At 42.1% G+C, this 13,466-nt stretch overlaps 1 protein-coding gene across 1 annotated transcript; it reads left to right on the top strand.

Moving 5' to 3' along the window:
• Positions 1 to 1,217: 1,217 nt before the first annotated feature.
• On the top strand, positions 1,218 to 2,165 carry LOC127694886 (olfactory receptor 3A1). The gene has a single exon (XM_052196638.1). It carries the CDS (start codon positions 1,218 to 1,220, stop codon positions 2,163 to 2,165), a length of 948 nt encoding a protein of 315 aa, XP_052052598.1.
• The last annotated feature ends 11,301 nt before the right edge of the window (positions 2,166 to 13,466 follow it).

Genomic DNA, 13,466 nt, shown 5'->3' with positions numbered 1-13,466 from the left:
CTATATACACATATAGCACATTGTTGCCATGCCTAAAGCTGAATGAGTTTGTGTGTTCCTTATTTCCTCACATCACTTCTCTGAAACCACAGTGATTCCTGTGGATTACCAGGTGAGTATTCATGAGCTATCCTTTAACCTTAAGTCACCAGATGGGGCTTCAGCTGCTTCTCTGACCTTGTTCTTATAGATATGTTGATCAGTGTGTCATTAGTAAAACATAGAATTGCAGCAAATGGTAAGTCTTCCCCAAGTGACGGTGAGATGAGGCTCAGCATCACCGATGGTCCTCACCACTGATTGTCCTCTCAAGATCCCATTAACCACAGATGTCTTGGATGGTGCTGGTAGGTGACTTGACACATGCCTATTCTCTTGTTGGTTGAGATCAAGGTAATAGCTATCATTCTGTGCCACAGTGTGACTTTTAAAAGGAAAATTGTTATATTATAAAAATGAATTATTGAGTTCATATTGAAAAGTATTTGTGAGCATGTGTGTCTCTAGAGCTTCATGCTCTACCTAGAGTCATCCCAACCGCATGAAAATGTGTGTTTTTCACTCAGTTGTACCACGCTCGCTTCAAGCCCTTCAATATCTAGCTGGTCCCAATTCATAGTGGCCCCATATAAATTATCTTTTGATAATTCTTGCTAACCACCTATGCATGGTTTGGCATTTTGGGGTTTAGATTTTGTTGTTTATTTCTATTTTTATTTAGAATTTGGATTTGTCAATAAGTTCAGCCATCCATTTATTTGTGTTGTAGTGCTGATATAGGGAGTCCGCTAATACAGGTCCCAATAATGTTGCCATGCTTCTCAGTTCTCATCCTCCCAGGAGAAACATGTTGTACTCTAGCAAATAGTAATATGCCATGGGAGCCAAAACTGGAGTATTTTTCTTTAGAAATAAGAAGGTGTTGTATCCATAAACTTGTTTATTAAACAATTGTCCTGTTACACATTGCCAACATATTGATAGTCAAACACTTCCAGTTCCTTTAAGTGTTATACCACAACAATACTGCACACTTCTTAAATTATTTGTTTTATTTTTGAGATTATTATATAATTATATCATTTGTATGGAGGAACTGAAAAGGAGGGTTGAAATAAATTCCAATTTTAAGAGTTCAAATAGCTGTGATTTAAATGTCTTCAATTCACTGAGAGGTCCTGTGGTTTTCCTCCTTGTATGTTTCTTTAAAGGAACTCATGCACCCAAAGCCTAGAACCAATGGAACCTCTGTTACTGAATTCATTCTGCTGGGTTTGGTGGAGACACCAGAGCTGTGGCCAGTTGTCTTCATACTCTTCCTCTTGGCTTATATGACTACAGTTGGGGGTAACCTCAGCATCCTGGCAGCTGTCTTAGTGGAACCCAAACTGCACACCCCCATGTACTTCTTCCTGGGGAATCTGTCAGTGATGGATGTGGGCTGCATCAGTGTCACTATTCCCTCCATGTTGGGTCGTCTCTTGTCCCACAAGCGTACAGTTCCATATGGAGCCTGCCTCACACAGCTCTTCTTCTTCCATCTGCTGGCTGGGATTGACTGCTTCCTGTTGACAGCCATGGCTTATGACCGCTTCCTGGCCATCTGCCGGCCCCTCACCTATAGCACTCGAATGAACCACACAGTCCAGAGGATCTTGGTGGCCACGTCCTGGGCTTGTGCCTTCAGCAATGCATTGACCCACACTGTGGCCATATCCACACTTCACTTCTGTGGCCCCAATGTGATCAATCACTTCTACTGTGACCTGCCTCAGCTCTTCCAGCTGTCCTGCTCCAGTACCCAGCTCAATGAGCTACTGCTCTTTGGAGTGGGTTTCATAATGGCAGGAACCCCCATGGCACTCATTTTCACCTCTTACATCCATGTGGCAACTGCTGTTCTGCGAATCCGCTCTGCTGAAGGCAGGAAGAAAGCCTTCTCCACCTGCAGCTCTCACCTCACTGTGGTTGCCATGTTCTATGGCACAGGCATGTTTAACTACATGAGACTCGGTTCCACCAAACTTTCAGATAAGGACAAAGCTATTGGGATTTTCAACACTGTCATCAACCCTATGCTGAACCCACTCATCTACAGTCTCAGGAACCCTGATGTGCAGGCTGCCCTCTGGAGGGTCCTCACAGGCAGGCGACCAGCAGCTTGAAAGGTCTCCAGGCCTCTTCCACATATTTCACTTAAAGCTACAGCGGAGAATAGGAGTCTCCTCTAGTTTCAAATGCTAGAACAATTCTTCAGAACTCTTTCATTTTAGAGCTTAATTAAAGGAATGATAATTATTGTTGCCCAAAGAGATCATACCTGTGTATAGAAGATGTTGTGTAGATAGGTTCTTCTAGGTCTACTCTTTGATGTGTTCTACCTTTACATAGTGTGTTTTTCCTTTGGCTGGAGTTCCCAGAGTGACTCAGAAAATGTTCCCCCCGAGAGTCTTATTTCTTTTTCAAGTTTGGATACAGTTGGCCTGTGTATGCAACCTACCACTTGAGGAGAAATGACTCATTTCTCTTATACAACTCTATATGATTTGGAGGAAATAAGAGAAATCTTGTTCTCTGCTTTCACATTCCCTAGTAACTGGTATCTATGTGCAGCTCACAGACTTGACTGTACATGTCAAACTCCACTCACATAAGATAGATATTATGATGGAAAAAGAGCTTCCCTCAATTATCATCCTCACATTTATCAATTTTTGAAAGATAAAAATTTATAATCTAAACATTTAAAAACTTTAAACTCCATAGTACTCAATATTAGATTTTTCTGTAAATTCTCACTCTTCTCCTCTAATCCCCAAAGTTGTAAATCTAGGTGTCAATGCAGATCATACTGTTGTGGTTCATCTTGTCAATGAAAGAGTGCAGCTCTACTCTAGAATGTTCTCAATCCCATTTTCTGTTAACTGGCCACCAATCTAGTCATCGCTTAAGTGCATCTTCCTCCTCACAGGTTTTTTAGAACTAATCATCTTGACAGTGCTACTGTCTCATTAATATGCCTTTAATCCATAAATCCATCTAACACTCTCATCTGATCTGAGTCTATGAATTAACTTCTCCATGGTATATGATGTGGGTGGGGAGACTGGAAGGATGGGCTAAGATAGAGATTGAAAGATGACATAAAAGAATGTAGAACATAGAGGATTTGTGGGGAAATGCAGATAAATCATGTGGACATAAGGAGAGATTGAAATCAAGGATCAAGGAGTTGAAAAGAAATAACAGAAGTATTACAGAGGCTGGCATGGGTTCCAAGGATAGAATAGCAGATGAGAAAGAATGCGGAAAAAACAGGTAAGATGCCAAGAGGATGTTAAAAGATCTTAGAAGGATAAAATGTATATGTCAGAGATGGATGCTTTGGGTATCCTATTCTGTATGATCCAGCAATAACTGGTTTTTGACAATCCTGAAGCCATTATTATTAGTCTATCCTCTCTCCTAAGAAAACAGTATCTCAAGTTTTGCTGATTGTGTTGGAGTGCCTGAGGGCTCATTTGTCATTTCTCTAGCCAGAGAGGCACCTATAAAATCAGGAAGAAGGTCTGCCAGATGAGGAAATACATCAGGGTTAGGGAATGTCCTGGGTATGTGTCCAACAAAGATTCTCCCTAATGCCTGGATCACATTCCTGCCTTCTGATTCCTGCCTACTAATGCGGTCCAAAGACAGAGGAAAGAAGGGTCTTTCTTGATTGTGTTTCATTCGTCAGACATACTTCAGGATACACACAATGAGCTTCCTACAAGGATCTAGAAAAATATTCTCAGATTCTCTGCTGCTCACAATGTTCTTGACCTCACAATATTTTTTTACCCTCTTTTGACCTGTACTAGGCAAAATGAACAAAGAAGGCTCTCTCACAACTAATGTTTTTTATTCTGTTAGTCTACATATCTAGAAAGATTCGCATTCTATTAGTGCTGGGAATGGCCACTTCTTCCACCATCACTTCTCAGCATTTAACACTGCAGCAAAACATATCCCATTTGACTCAAAGACCACTGGGCTTCAGCCTTTCACCATCTTGGCATTCATGCCATGCATCAAGAGATAACTTGCCTAGTGACTCACCATGGCACCATCAGTGAGGTAAAACAGATCAAAGGGCATCAGTATCACAAAGAAGCACTTCTGGCATTGAACCCAATTCTCTGTTTACCAAAAAAAATTGTGGGGTTTCTTGAACAATTTGGAAGCCTCCTTTTCCTTTGAAATCTGTGTTCTGTTTACTTTTATTCCAAACTAGAAATCTCTTCACAATTTAAATTTGTCAATAGCCATGAAATATGTTCTGTTGTAACAGCTCAAATGGTGCAGAATGTCACTACTGCCTTTCTACACCAGAGGACAACAATGTGACATACACACCAACTCACACACACACATTCTAACACCACATAGGTTTGCAAAGAACTTCCCTCTTTTGCATTATACAGTTCTCGAAACCAACATACAAGTCCATCTTTTCCATTTTTAAATTTACAAAATACTCTATATATTAACTGTGATCTACTTTACCAATTCATTTATAGTTTTCCTTTTGTACATGTAATAATTCTAAGATAATATTTATCTGTATTTTCATGTATATGCAACTATCTCCAGTGGTAAAATTCCTACAGGTAATGTATAAGTATGGTTGCCCCCAGCACATATGTAGCAGAAGACTGCCTTGTCAGGCCACAGTTGGAGAGGATCTGCCTAATCCTGTAGAGAGTTGATGCCCCAGGGAAGAAGACTTCCCCTGGGACACCCTCTCAGAAGCAAAGGGAAGGGGGGGGGATGGAATGAACAATTCCAAGAGGGGGAGAAACATCTGGAATATAAATAAATAAAATAATTAATAATTATTAAATTTTTTAAAACAAAGGCAAATATAAACTTTGATAAGTATTTTGTCTTTCTTTTTGTCCCCCCACAAAAACATATGCAGCATTTTCCATCTTAGTTGGCAGTGTAAGAGAATGCTTGTTGCCACACATCTTTCATGTCACTGCATATGATAATATATCTTTTGTCTTTAACAAATAAATACATTATTTTATTCTCATGTGTATCTATAAGGAGGACAAATATGCAAGGGGAGGGAAGCATGTGAACTGGAGCAGCCTGCAAGTTTAGAGCAAAGGAAGAAGTGAGAAGGGCCAGCATGCTAGTGTGGACTTTAAAATGCATAAGAAGTACCTGGGAATAGGGACTGTGTATCTAGAAACTAGCATGGACTTTGATGTGTAAGGGAAATGGCCCTGTCTGGCAAGCATAACCCATTTCATAGGTTTCTGAGGAATGCTCCTTTCTCTATTGCCCAACTTGAGCTGAACAAAAACTATCACTTTGGGGTTATCCACTGCTTTGGGGTGAAATGGGGTTCCCTTTAGACCTGACATTAGATTTTGGAGAGTAGGGTGGTTACCCCTTTGGTTAGTTTAACTTTTAAAGTTTTACTCCCTTCATTATTAATTAAATGAAACTTATCTGATAGGTAAAAACTGTACATATCTGTGGCCTAGCATGCTTTAATATCCATATACATTATATAAATTTTGCAGTGTACCACACACACATAATGCCTAATTCCCTATCTGTATTCAACTGTTTGAGCCTTCATTGCCCAAATTGAGTTTCATATTTTCATGAAACTCATTTTGTTTTTTGTCAAGCCATCAAAGGAAGACAAAAGCCACAAGGCCACTAACACCAAGCTTCCAAAGATTCTGTTCCCTTCAGCCTCTAGTCCATTTCCTCTCTACAGGAATATCCTCTGGAGCCTCTCAGAAAACTTAAGCAATGGTCGAGCTGGTACCACATAATGACTCTGCTCCCTGAGCCTTTCAGCTCCTTCCTGAGTGCTCATCTAATGTGTCAACCATCATCCTGCCTGAGCTTACACACCAATCTCAGTGCTTCACTAGGACCAACTTCAAGCATTTATGCAAGGAGATCCAGTTCTGGCATGGAGAAAGTTTTCTTACATTGGGTAAATCTGTTATCATGCACGAGCTTACTCCTCTGCCATAACTTAAAGTTCTTTCACTCCCTCTAGGAAATAAAGAAATTCTCATATCCCAACAAGATGCCTATATGGTAAGTCAACTCCCTACTGCTACTGAAACACATATCTAATACAGCCAATGCCTTAAAAAGAAATCTATTATTTCATTTCTCTAAAGACCAAAAGTCTGAAATAAGTACAATAAAACTAATGTAAAGGCATTATCAGGGACAGTTGTTCCTGGAGGTTCTAGGGGAGAAACTGTTCCATGTCTGTAGTTCTATTGGCTCCTGGCCTTCCTTGACTTGCTGACACATCCTTCCAATGCTCATTTCCCATGACTTCCATCAGCATGTTGTTGCCTTGTCTTCTACAATAATGTCTTTGGGGCCGTAAGAACTGGTTATTGCTAAACCACATACAATGAGAAACCCAATTCTATCTCTAGTGTATTAACTTTATCCCTCCCAAAATCGTCAGCACATTGCCCTCCAGTAAACACACCCTACCACTTCCAAAGCAACCCAGCACTTCCAGAACAATTTTCAGATTCCAAGCCACCATCCCAGTGGTCTGCTCTGAAAAGGCTCCTGGAAGAAACTACTACATTCCTGTGGACTTATTAGGGAGCTGAGACTGAAGAAGACTTCCCTCTACTCCTCTTCCCTCCCAGGGTCTCTTCTTGTTCTCGGGTTCAAGTTAAGTCTGAAAATGGACTCTTCTCTACTCAAAAGCCCTGGGCTAACATGTGGGAATGAAAACATCTCCTTGGGAAACCCCATTCCAGTGCCCAACTGTACTTCTTTCATCCAGAGAAACCAATAAAGACGTTGTCACATGCTCTGGGTCGCAGTGACCCTGTTCTTCAGCGGACTCGCATCATCTGCCCTCACTCCTTCATTAGGATGGTGCATGAGAAAACCTCAACATCAGAGAGTGTGTCTGTTAAGGACTAGGATGCTTCCTTCTAGAGCTCTCTCCTAATCCTTCTGCTTTATACAGGAGGCCTAACTTCTGAATCCCCAGACAATGACACTGCTATGACAAAGGAGACACCCTCTTGCTTTGTCTTCACTTATATCTCATTTGAGCAGCCCCTCTCTTGCTCTCTGGTTGGACATCAGAGTCTGTGCAGCTCCTCATTCTCTTTTGTGAAACCTCACTGGTTTAATGTCTGATCCAGTAAGGTATCAGGTTCTTCCTCAGCTCTTATAAAAGAGGAAAAGATGTTTTCCAACATCACCTCCAACCTGGCATCCTACATAGTGTAACAATAATCCTAGAAGGTTAAATCCCCTTAAATAAGAGTCATGACAGTGGCTTAGAGGCCCTGACTCCTTTTCTCTTCCCCTTTCCTCTGACCTCTTCTTTCTTATGAAGCCTGTTCTCTGTGGTGCTTAAGAGTATGAGTGGATTGGCTAAGCATAGTTCACTGCCCAGTCTACCTCTTCTGCATCAGACACCCTAGAAGCTTCCCTCCTTGAACATTCCATCACTGAGAGTAAGAAGGAACTTTCACCTTTGGGAGTTCTAAGGGGGAGCTGTCACTGCTTAGAGGAGCTTCTCAGGAGGGCTCCTAGTGAGATTCACGTGACTCTGTGAGATGCCAAAGGTATCTCGGGTGAGTCAAAAGTCATTTCAGAATCCCCCTGGCATCGTGCAAGCTGAATGTTCAGCAGTGCCTCAGGAGCCATCTTGTTGCTTTTCTTACACTCGTCTGTAAGGTGATCCTTCCCAGTAGAGACTCTGTCTGGAGGCAGTCTGTGGAGGATGTTGTTAAACTGATTGCTACAGACCAAATAGTCACATGAACACAAAGCAGTTCCTGAAACAACGCTGTACCAGGAACTCACTCTCAACATCCCTAAAATCATGATAACCTATGAGTCTAGCCCATTTTTTCAATATGTTCAGAAAGTACTTCAGGTCCAGTCTTTCTTTAGAATTCAATGCATGTTTTAACCATCTGCTTTTTTGTTTAAGGAATATGAGGTAGATGGTGTGTGTAAAGTAATGCAGCAAGTTTTGCTATTGACAAAACCAAATCTATAGTTCCCAGGGAAGCCCTATACATACCTTGTGGCAAAGCTTCAGATTGAGCCACGTTCTTCAACATTAGTACCCCAATAATACCCTAGTGTTGCAGCCTGATTACCAGAGGATTTATCTATTTATTTCCCAGAAGAACCACTGTAAGACTTTATCTTTTAATGAAGGGACCGATACTGGCACAAGACACCCCAAGATCAAGTTCTCAGCACAGAGATTTATTTGTGCCAGAGGGGCAAAGGGCAGGGAATAAGAGACAAAAATCAGAAGATAGGGAATGAGGGAGAAGGGGAATGGAACAAGGTGGATGGGGAAAGGAACATTTCCCAGGATGAGCAAAGCACTGCCTCTGGGTAGAGAAGAGACAGATGTGGTTCACAGGTGAATGGCAGTTTATAAAGGGAAAGGGGGAAACCCACTATTGGGATGAAGTATTCAGTTTGACTGTGCATGTTAATTAGGTGAGCCAAGTGGGTGCTTTTGCTTGATGGTCTTCAATACTTTGATAGCTGGACCTTGGTAGTCAGCCTCAATAGGAAGAAGTGGCTAAATAAAAAATAGACACTGGTGGCTAATTTTAAGAATGTAATGTAATGGTTTTTAGCAAGGCTGAGGGAGTGGGGGAGAAGGGCAAATCCTGCCCAGAGCCATGTTTGCCATGATCGGACTCTAGAAACCCTTTATTCTCACCACTTTGTTTTAGTACTGAGTTGCTAAGTTTTGGGTAAGTAGTCATTGTTCTCTCTGGATGCTTCCTGCTGACACTGAGGTATCATATTAGGCATCCTATGATGCTGGGCTATTGTTCGCAGAGAGATTTGGACAGAGGTAAAAAGTTAAGGAGTTTTAGGAAAAAGCTTTTTTTTATCTTGGATGTACATTTTAAATGTTTAGGTTTATGGTCCTGGTAGTTGGGAAGTCGAACCCCAAGGCCAGGGAACTGGGGAGGGCACACCCTAGTAATAGGCTATGAGCAGGAAATCTTAAGCTGTTGGTTGGCAGGAGTACTTGTTTGGAGTCTGAGAGTTTTTGAGAGGAGCCAGAGAAATTTAGATTAGCTATATAAGGATAACTGGGAAACAGCTATAATCTGAAAGCAGGGTCTGGTTGAGTTGGAGAGAATACAAACTGAGAAGCTTCTGTCACATCAGAATAGTCTTCCTTGAGGTGTTCAGGTGGGTTCTGAAATTGAAATATTTTAGGAATGTGGATCATTGGGGAGGCCTTTACCAAATTGTAAGAGGAGCCATCTCTAACAGGATTTTTGGGGTTGGTGTGGAAAGGTTGAGAGAACTCGGCTTTGGTTTCCAAAGGGGGAGTTGGATTGTCAGCAGAAAAAGTACTCGATAGTGGGAATAGGACACTAGTAAATGGGGTGTCAGTGGCAAGAGGGACTGTGGCTAACAGATGGTGTTGGAGAGAGATGCAGAGGAAGCAACAGGTGGCACTAAAGGAGGGATCAATGAAATTAAGGATGACCTTGACCCAAATGAGGATTTGGCCATGAGCCTGTGTGTGCCAAAGAGGGCATGACTTGGGTTTAGTCATGTATTATTGTTGCAAGAAATATTAAAAGAGAACTCCCGCCAACTCTCCTGTCCCTCTAGGCCACGGTCCTACTCTGGTATTGGCACTGGCAGTTATAACACTATTTTCCTGGCAGGGTCCCGCTCTGAGTGACCCCCAGCTCCCTGGCCAGGCTACCTCAAGTTTATCTCGCTTTTATGCAAATCCCACACACCCCACAGACCACCAGCTCTCCACCAGCCATTAGTGGGCCCACATTCCAGTAACCAAGTAACTCAAAACTCTCAAGGCTTAATTAACCAATCAGATTTATGTATCAATATAAACACAATTACAAGATGCCAATTCAGTAAAGAAAGGTCTTATCCCAATATTTCTAACCTTTAAAAAAATACCAGAAAAACGTCTGAAGCCATTCTGGTTCTGCATCCTGTACCCCTCTGGCCAGCACCCACACGCCTTTTCCCCCTCTCCCTAGCTCTGCCCCTTATTTTCCCATCCAATCACAGACCCTCTCTGTACTGATGAAATTGGACAAGAAAATTCTTGCAACATCTTAAAATTGGGATGTAGTATTTGTTCCAAGTGTTTGATATCTGGGGATGTCTGGACAGTAATTGAATTTAGGGGAGTCAGTTGGCAATGGATGTTTGGCAATCATTTAGGCAGAAGAAAAGTCAGAGTGTGAGAAGAGAGATGAGATTTATGGGGAACAGGTTATCTGGAGAGAATAGGAACTGGAGCGTATGAATGACTACAGTAAGCAGAGGTTCCGAGTACCCTGTGCTGATGCTGGGCTGGGTAAGTTGTCAACTGGGTTATATAGTAGGGGAGTCTGGAAGGAAGTGGGGTGAGTTGTAAAAGTGAGGTGGGTCATAAGAGATGAAAGCACCTTGATGGGCAATCGTGTCAGCACAATTATTGCCTTTGCTGATAATGGAGGGGTCAGTCAAGTATGGCCACCTGACAGGAAGGAGCTGCCACCCACATTAAAAGGATAGGAGTTGTTTGAGCACCCTCTTGTGTTTGACAGGGATCTCTCAGGGGGGCTTGGCAGCTTTTTAACAGGAGTGTGGGGGACCAGGGGTACATTTGGCAAAGGAATTTGTATAGAGAGACCGAGAGGAAGCCAGGTAAGATATGTGAATAAAGAGGTTTTTTTTTTCTCTTTTTACAAGTCTTGTTGCGAGATGATACAGTTTTCTTGCTTTTTTCCAATTTTTTTATTGAATATATTCTTCATTTGCATTTCAAATGCTAAAACCTTTCCCGGTTTTCCCCCTCCCCCAAAACTCCCAACCCTTCCTCCCACCCCCTGCCTCCTAGTATATGCCCCTCCACACAACCCACTCCTACCTTCCACCACCACCCCTCCCCTCGATTTCCCTTTGCTGGAGCATCTATTGATCCTTCACAGGACCAAGGACCTCTCCTCCCACAAATGCTGGATAAGGCATTCCTCTGCCATACTTTTGGCTGGAACCATGTGTATCCCTTGGTTGATGGCTTAGTCCCTGGGAGTCCTGGAGCATCTGGGTGGCCAACATCGTTGTTCTTCCCATGGGGCAGCTCTTTCAGTCCAGCCTCCAACTGCTCCATTGGGGACCGCCCCCCATGCCCAGTCCAATGGTTGACTGCTAGCATCTGCCACTGTATCTGTAAGGCTCTGGCGGGGCTCCTCCAGAGACAAACATGACAGGCTCCTTTCAGTATGCACTTCTTGTTATCCATAATAGTGTCAGGGTTTGGTAACTGTTATAGGATGAATCCCCAGGTAGAGCAGTCTCTGGGTGGCCTTTCCTTCAGCCTCTACTCCTTTGTCTCCTTAGTTGCTCCTGTGAGAATTTTGTTCCCTTTCTCAGAGAAGCCAAAGCACCCCCACTTCAGTGTTTCTTCTTCTTGAGCTTCCTGTGGTCTATGAATTGTAATTTGTTTATTTTGAGCTTTTGGGCTAATATCCACTTATCAGTGAGTTCATACCATGTGTATTGTCTTTTGTGATTGGGTTACCTCACTCAGGTGACACTTTCTAGTTCCATCCATTTGCCTAAGAACTTCATGAATTCATTGTTTTCTATTGCTGAATAGTACTCCATTGTGTACCACAGTTTCTGTATCCATTCCTCTTTTGAAGGACATCTGGATTCTTTCCAGCTTCTGGCTATGATAAATAAGGCTGCTATGAACATAGTGGAGCATGTGTCCTTATGACATGTTGGAGCATCTTCTGAGTATATGCCCAGTACTATGTCTAATTTTCTAAGGAAACACCAAACTGATTTCCAGAGTGGTTTCACCAGCTTGCAATCCCAACAGCAATGGAGAAGTGTTCCTCTTTCTCCACATCCTCTCCAGAATCTGCTATCCCCTGAGTATTTCATCCTAGCCATTCTGACTGGTGTGAGGTGGAATCTCAGTGTTGTTTTGATTTGCATTTCCCTGATAACTAAGGATGCTGAACATTTCTTTAGGTGCTTCAGAGCCATTCAACTTTCCTCTGTTGAGAATTCTCTGTTTAGCTCTGTACCTCATCTTTTAAATTTTTTTATTTGATATATTTTTTATTTAAATTTCAGATGATTTCCCCTTTTCTGGCCCCCCCACTCCCCAAAAGTCCCATAAGCCCTCTTCCCTCCCCCTGTTCTCCCATTTACCCCTTCCCACTTCCCTGTTCTGGTTTTGCCCTATACTGCTACACTGAGTCTTTCCAGAACCAGGGGCCACTCGTCTGTTCTTCTTGTACATCATTTAATGTGTAGATTATGTTTTGGGTATTCCAATTTTCTAGGCTAATATCACTTATTAGTGAGTGCATACCATGACTGATCTTTTGAGACTGGGTTACCTCACTTAGTATGATGATCTCCAGCTCCATCCATTTGTCTAAGAATTTCATGAATTCAATGTTTTCTAATGGCATGAATACTCCAATGTGTATATATACCACATTTTTTGCATCCATTCTTCTGTTGAGGGACACCTGGATTCTTTCCAGCTTCTGGCTATTATAAATAGAGCTGCTATGAACATAGTGGAGCACGTATTCTTATTACCTGCTGGGGAATCCTCTGGGTATATACCCAGGAGTGGTATAGCAAGATCCTCCTGAAGTGATGTGCCCATGCCTCCTATCTTTACCCCATTTTTAATTGGGTTATTTGACTCTCTGAAGTCTAACTTCTTGAGTTCTTTGTATACATTGGATCCAGTGGAAAAAAGAACATTTTTAACAAATGGTGCTGGATCAACGGGAGGTCAGCATGCAGAAAAATGCAAATTGGCCAATTCTTATCTCCTACACATAAAACCAGATACACTGAAGCTTATAGAGGAGAAAGTAGGAAAGAACCTTGAACACATGGGCACAGGGGGAAATTTCCTGAATAAAACATCAATGGTGTATGCTCTAAGAACAAGAATCGACAAATGAGACCTCATAAAACTACAAAGCTTCTGTAAGGCAAAATACACTGTCAATAGGACAAAACTGCAACCAACAGATTGGGAAAAGATCTATACCAATCCTACATCGGAGTAATGAGTTGTCAATAAGAGAAGTTTGAAGGGATTGAATCTCAAACATTGAAGGGATTGGAGTTCTTTGTAAGTTAGGAATAGAGAGAAATAGAGAGAGAGATTGGTGGGAATAGATTGTGAGAGTGGATCAATAGATGGTTTTTTAGATTTAGAGGTGAGCAGATGGGCTGTGGCAAGAGGTTATAGACAAAGAGACCCACCATGGGTGGTGTTATAGAGAGTTTTAGAGAGATAAGGAACTGGGGCAAAGGTCAGTCCAAGAAGGTGTTTATGTTTTGGAAGTGTATGGATGGAAGGGCTTAGAGAGGTGGATTTTGGAGGCAGAGAGCTAGAG

The sequence above is a fragment of the Apodemus sylvaticus genome, chromosome 10 (assembly GCF_947179515.1).
Source record: "Apodemus sylvaticus chromosome 10, mApoSyl1.1, whole genome shotgun sequence".
In the NCBI taxonomy this organism is placed as follows: Eukaryota; Metazoa; Chordata; class Mammalia; order Rodentia; family Muridae; genus Apodemus; species Apodemus sylvaticus.
This window is presented reverse-complemented; position numbering and strand designations above follow the sequence as displayed.

Bases quoted from the DNA above. Each gene is read 5' to 3' on its own strand.
- LOC127694886 (XM_052196638.1), top strand. From the start codon at position 1,218: ATGCACCCAAAGCCTAGAACCAATGGAACCTCTGTTACTGAATTCATT.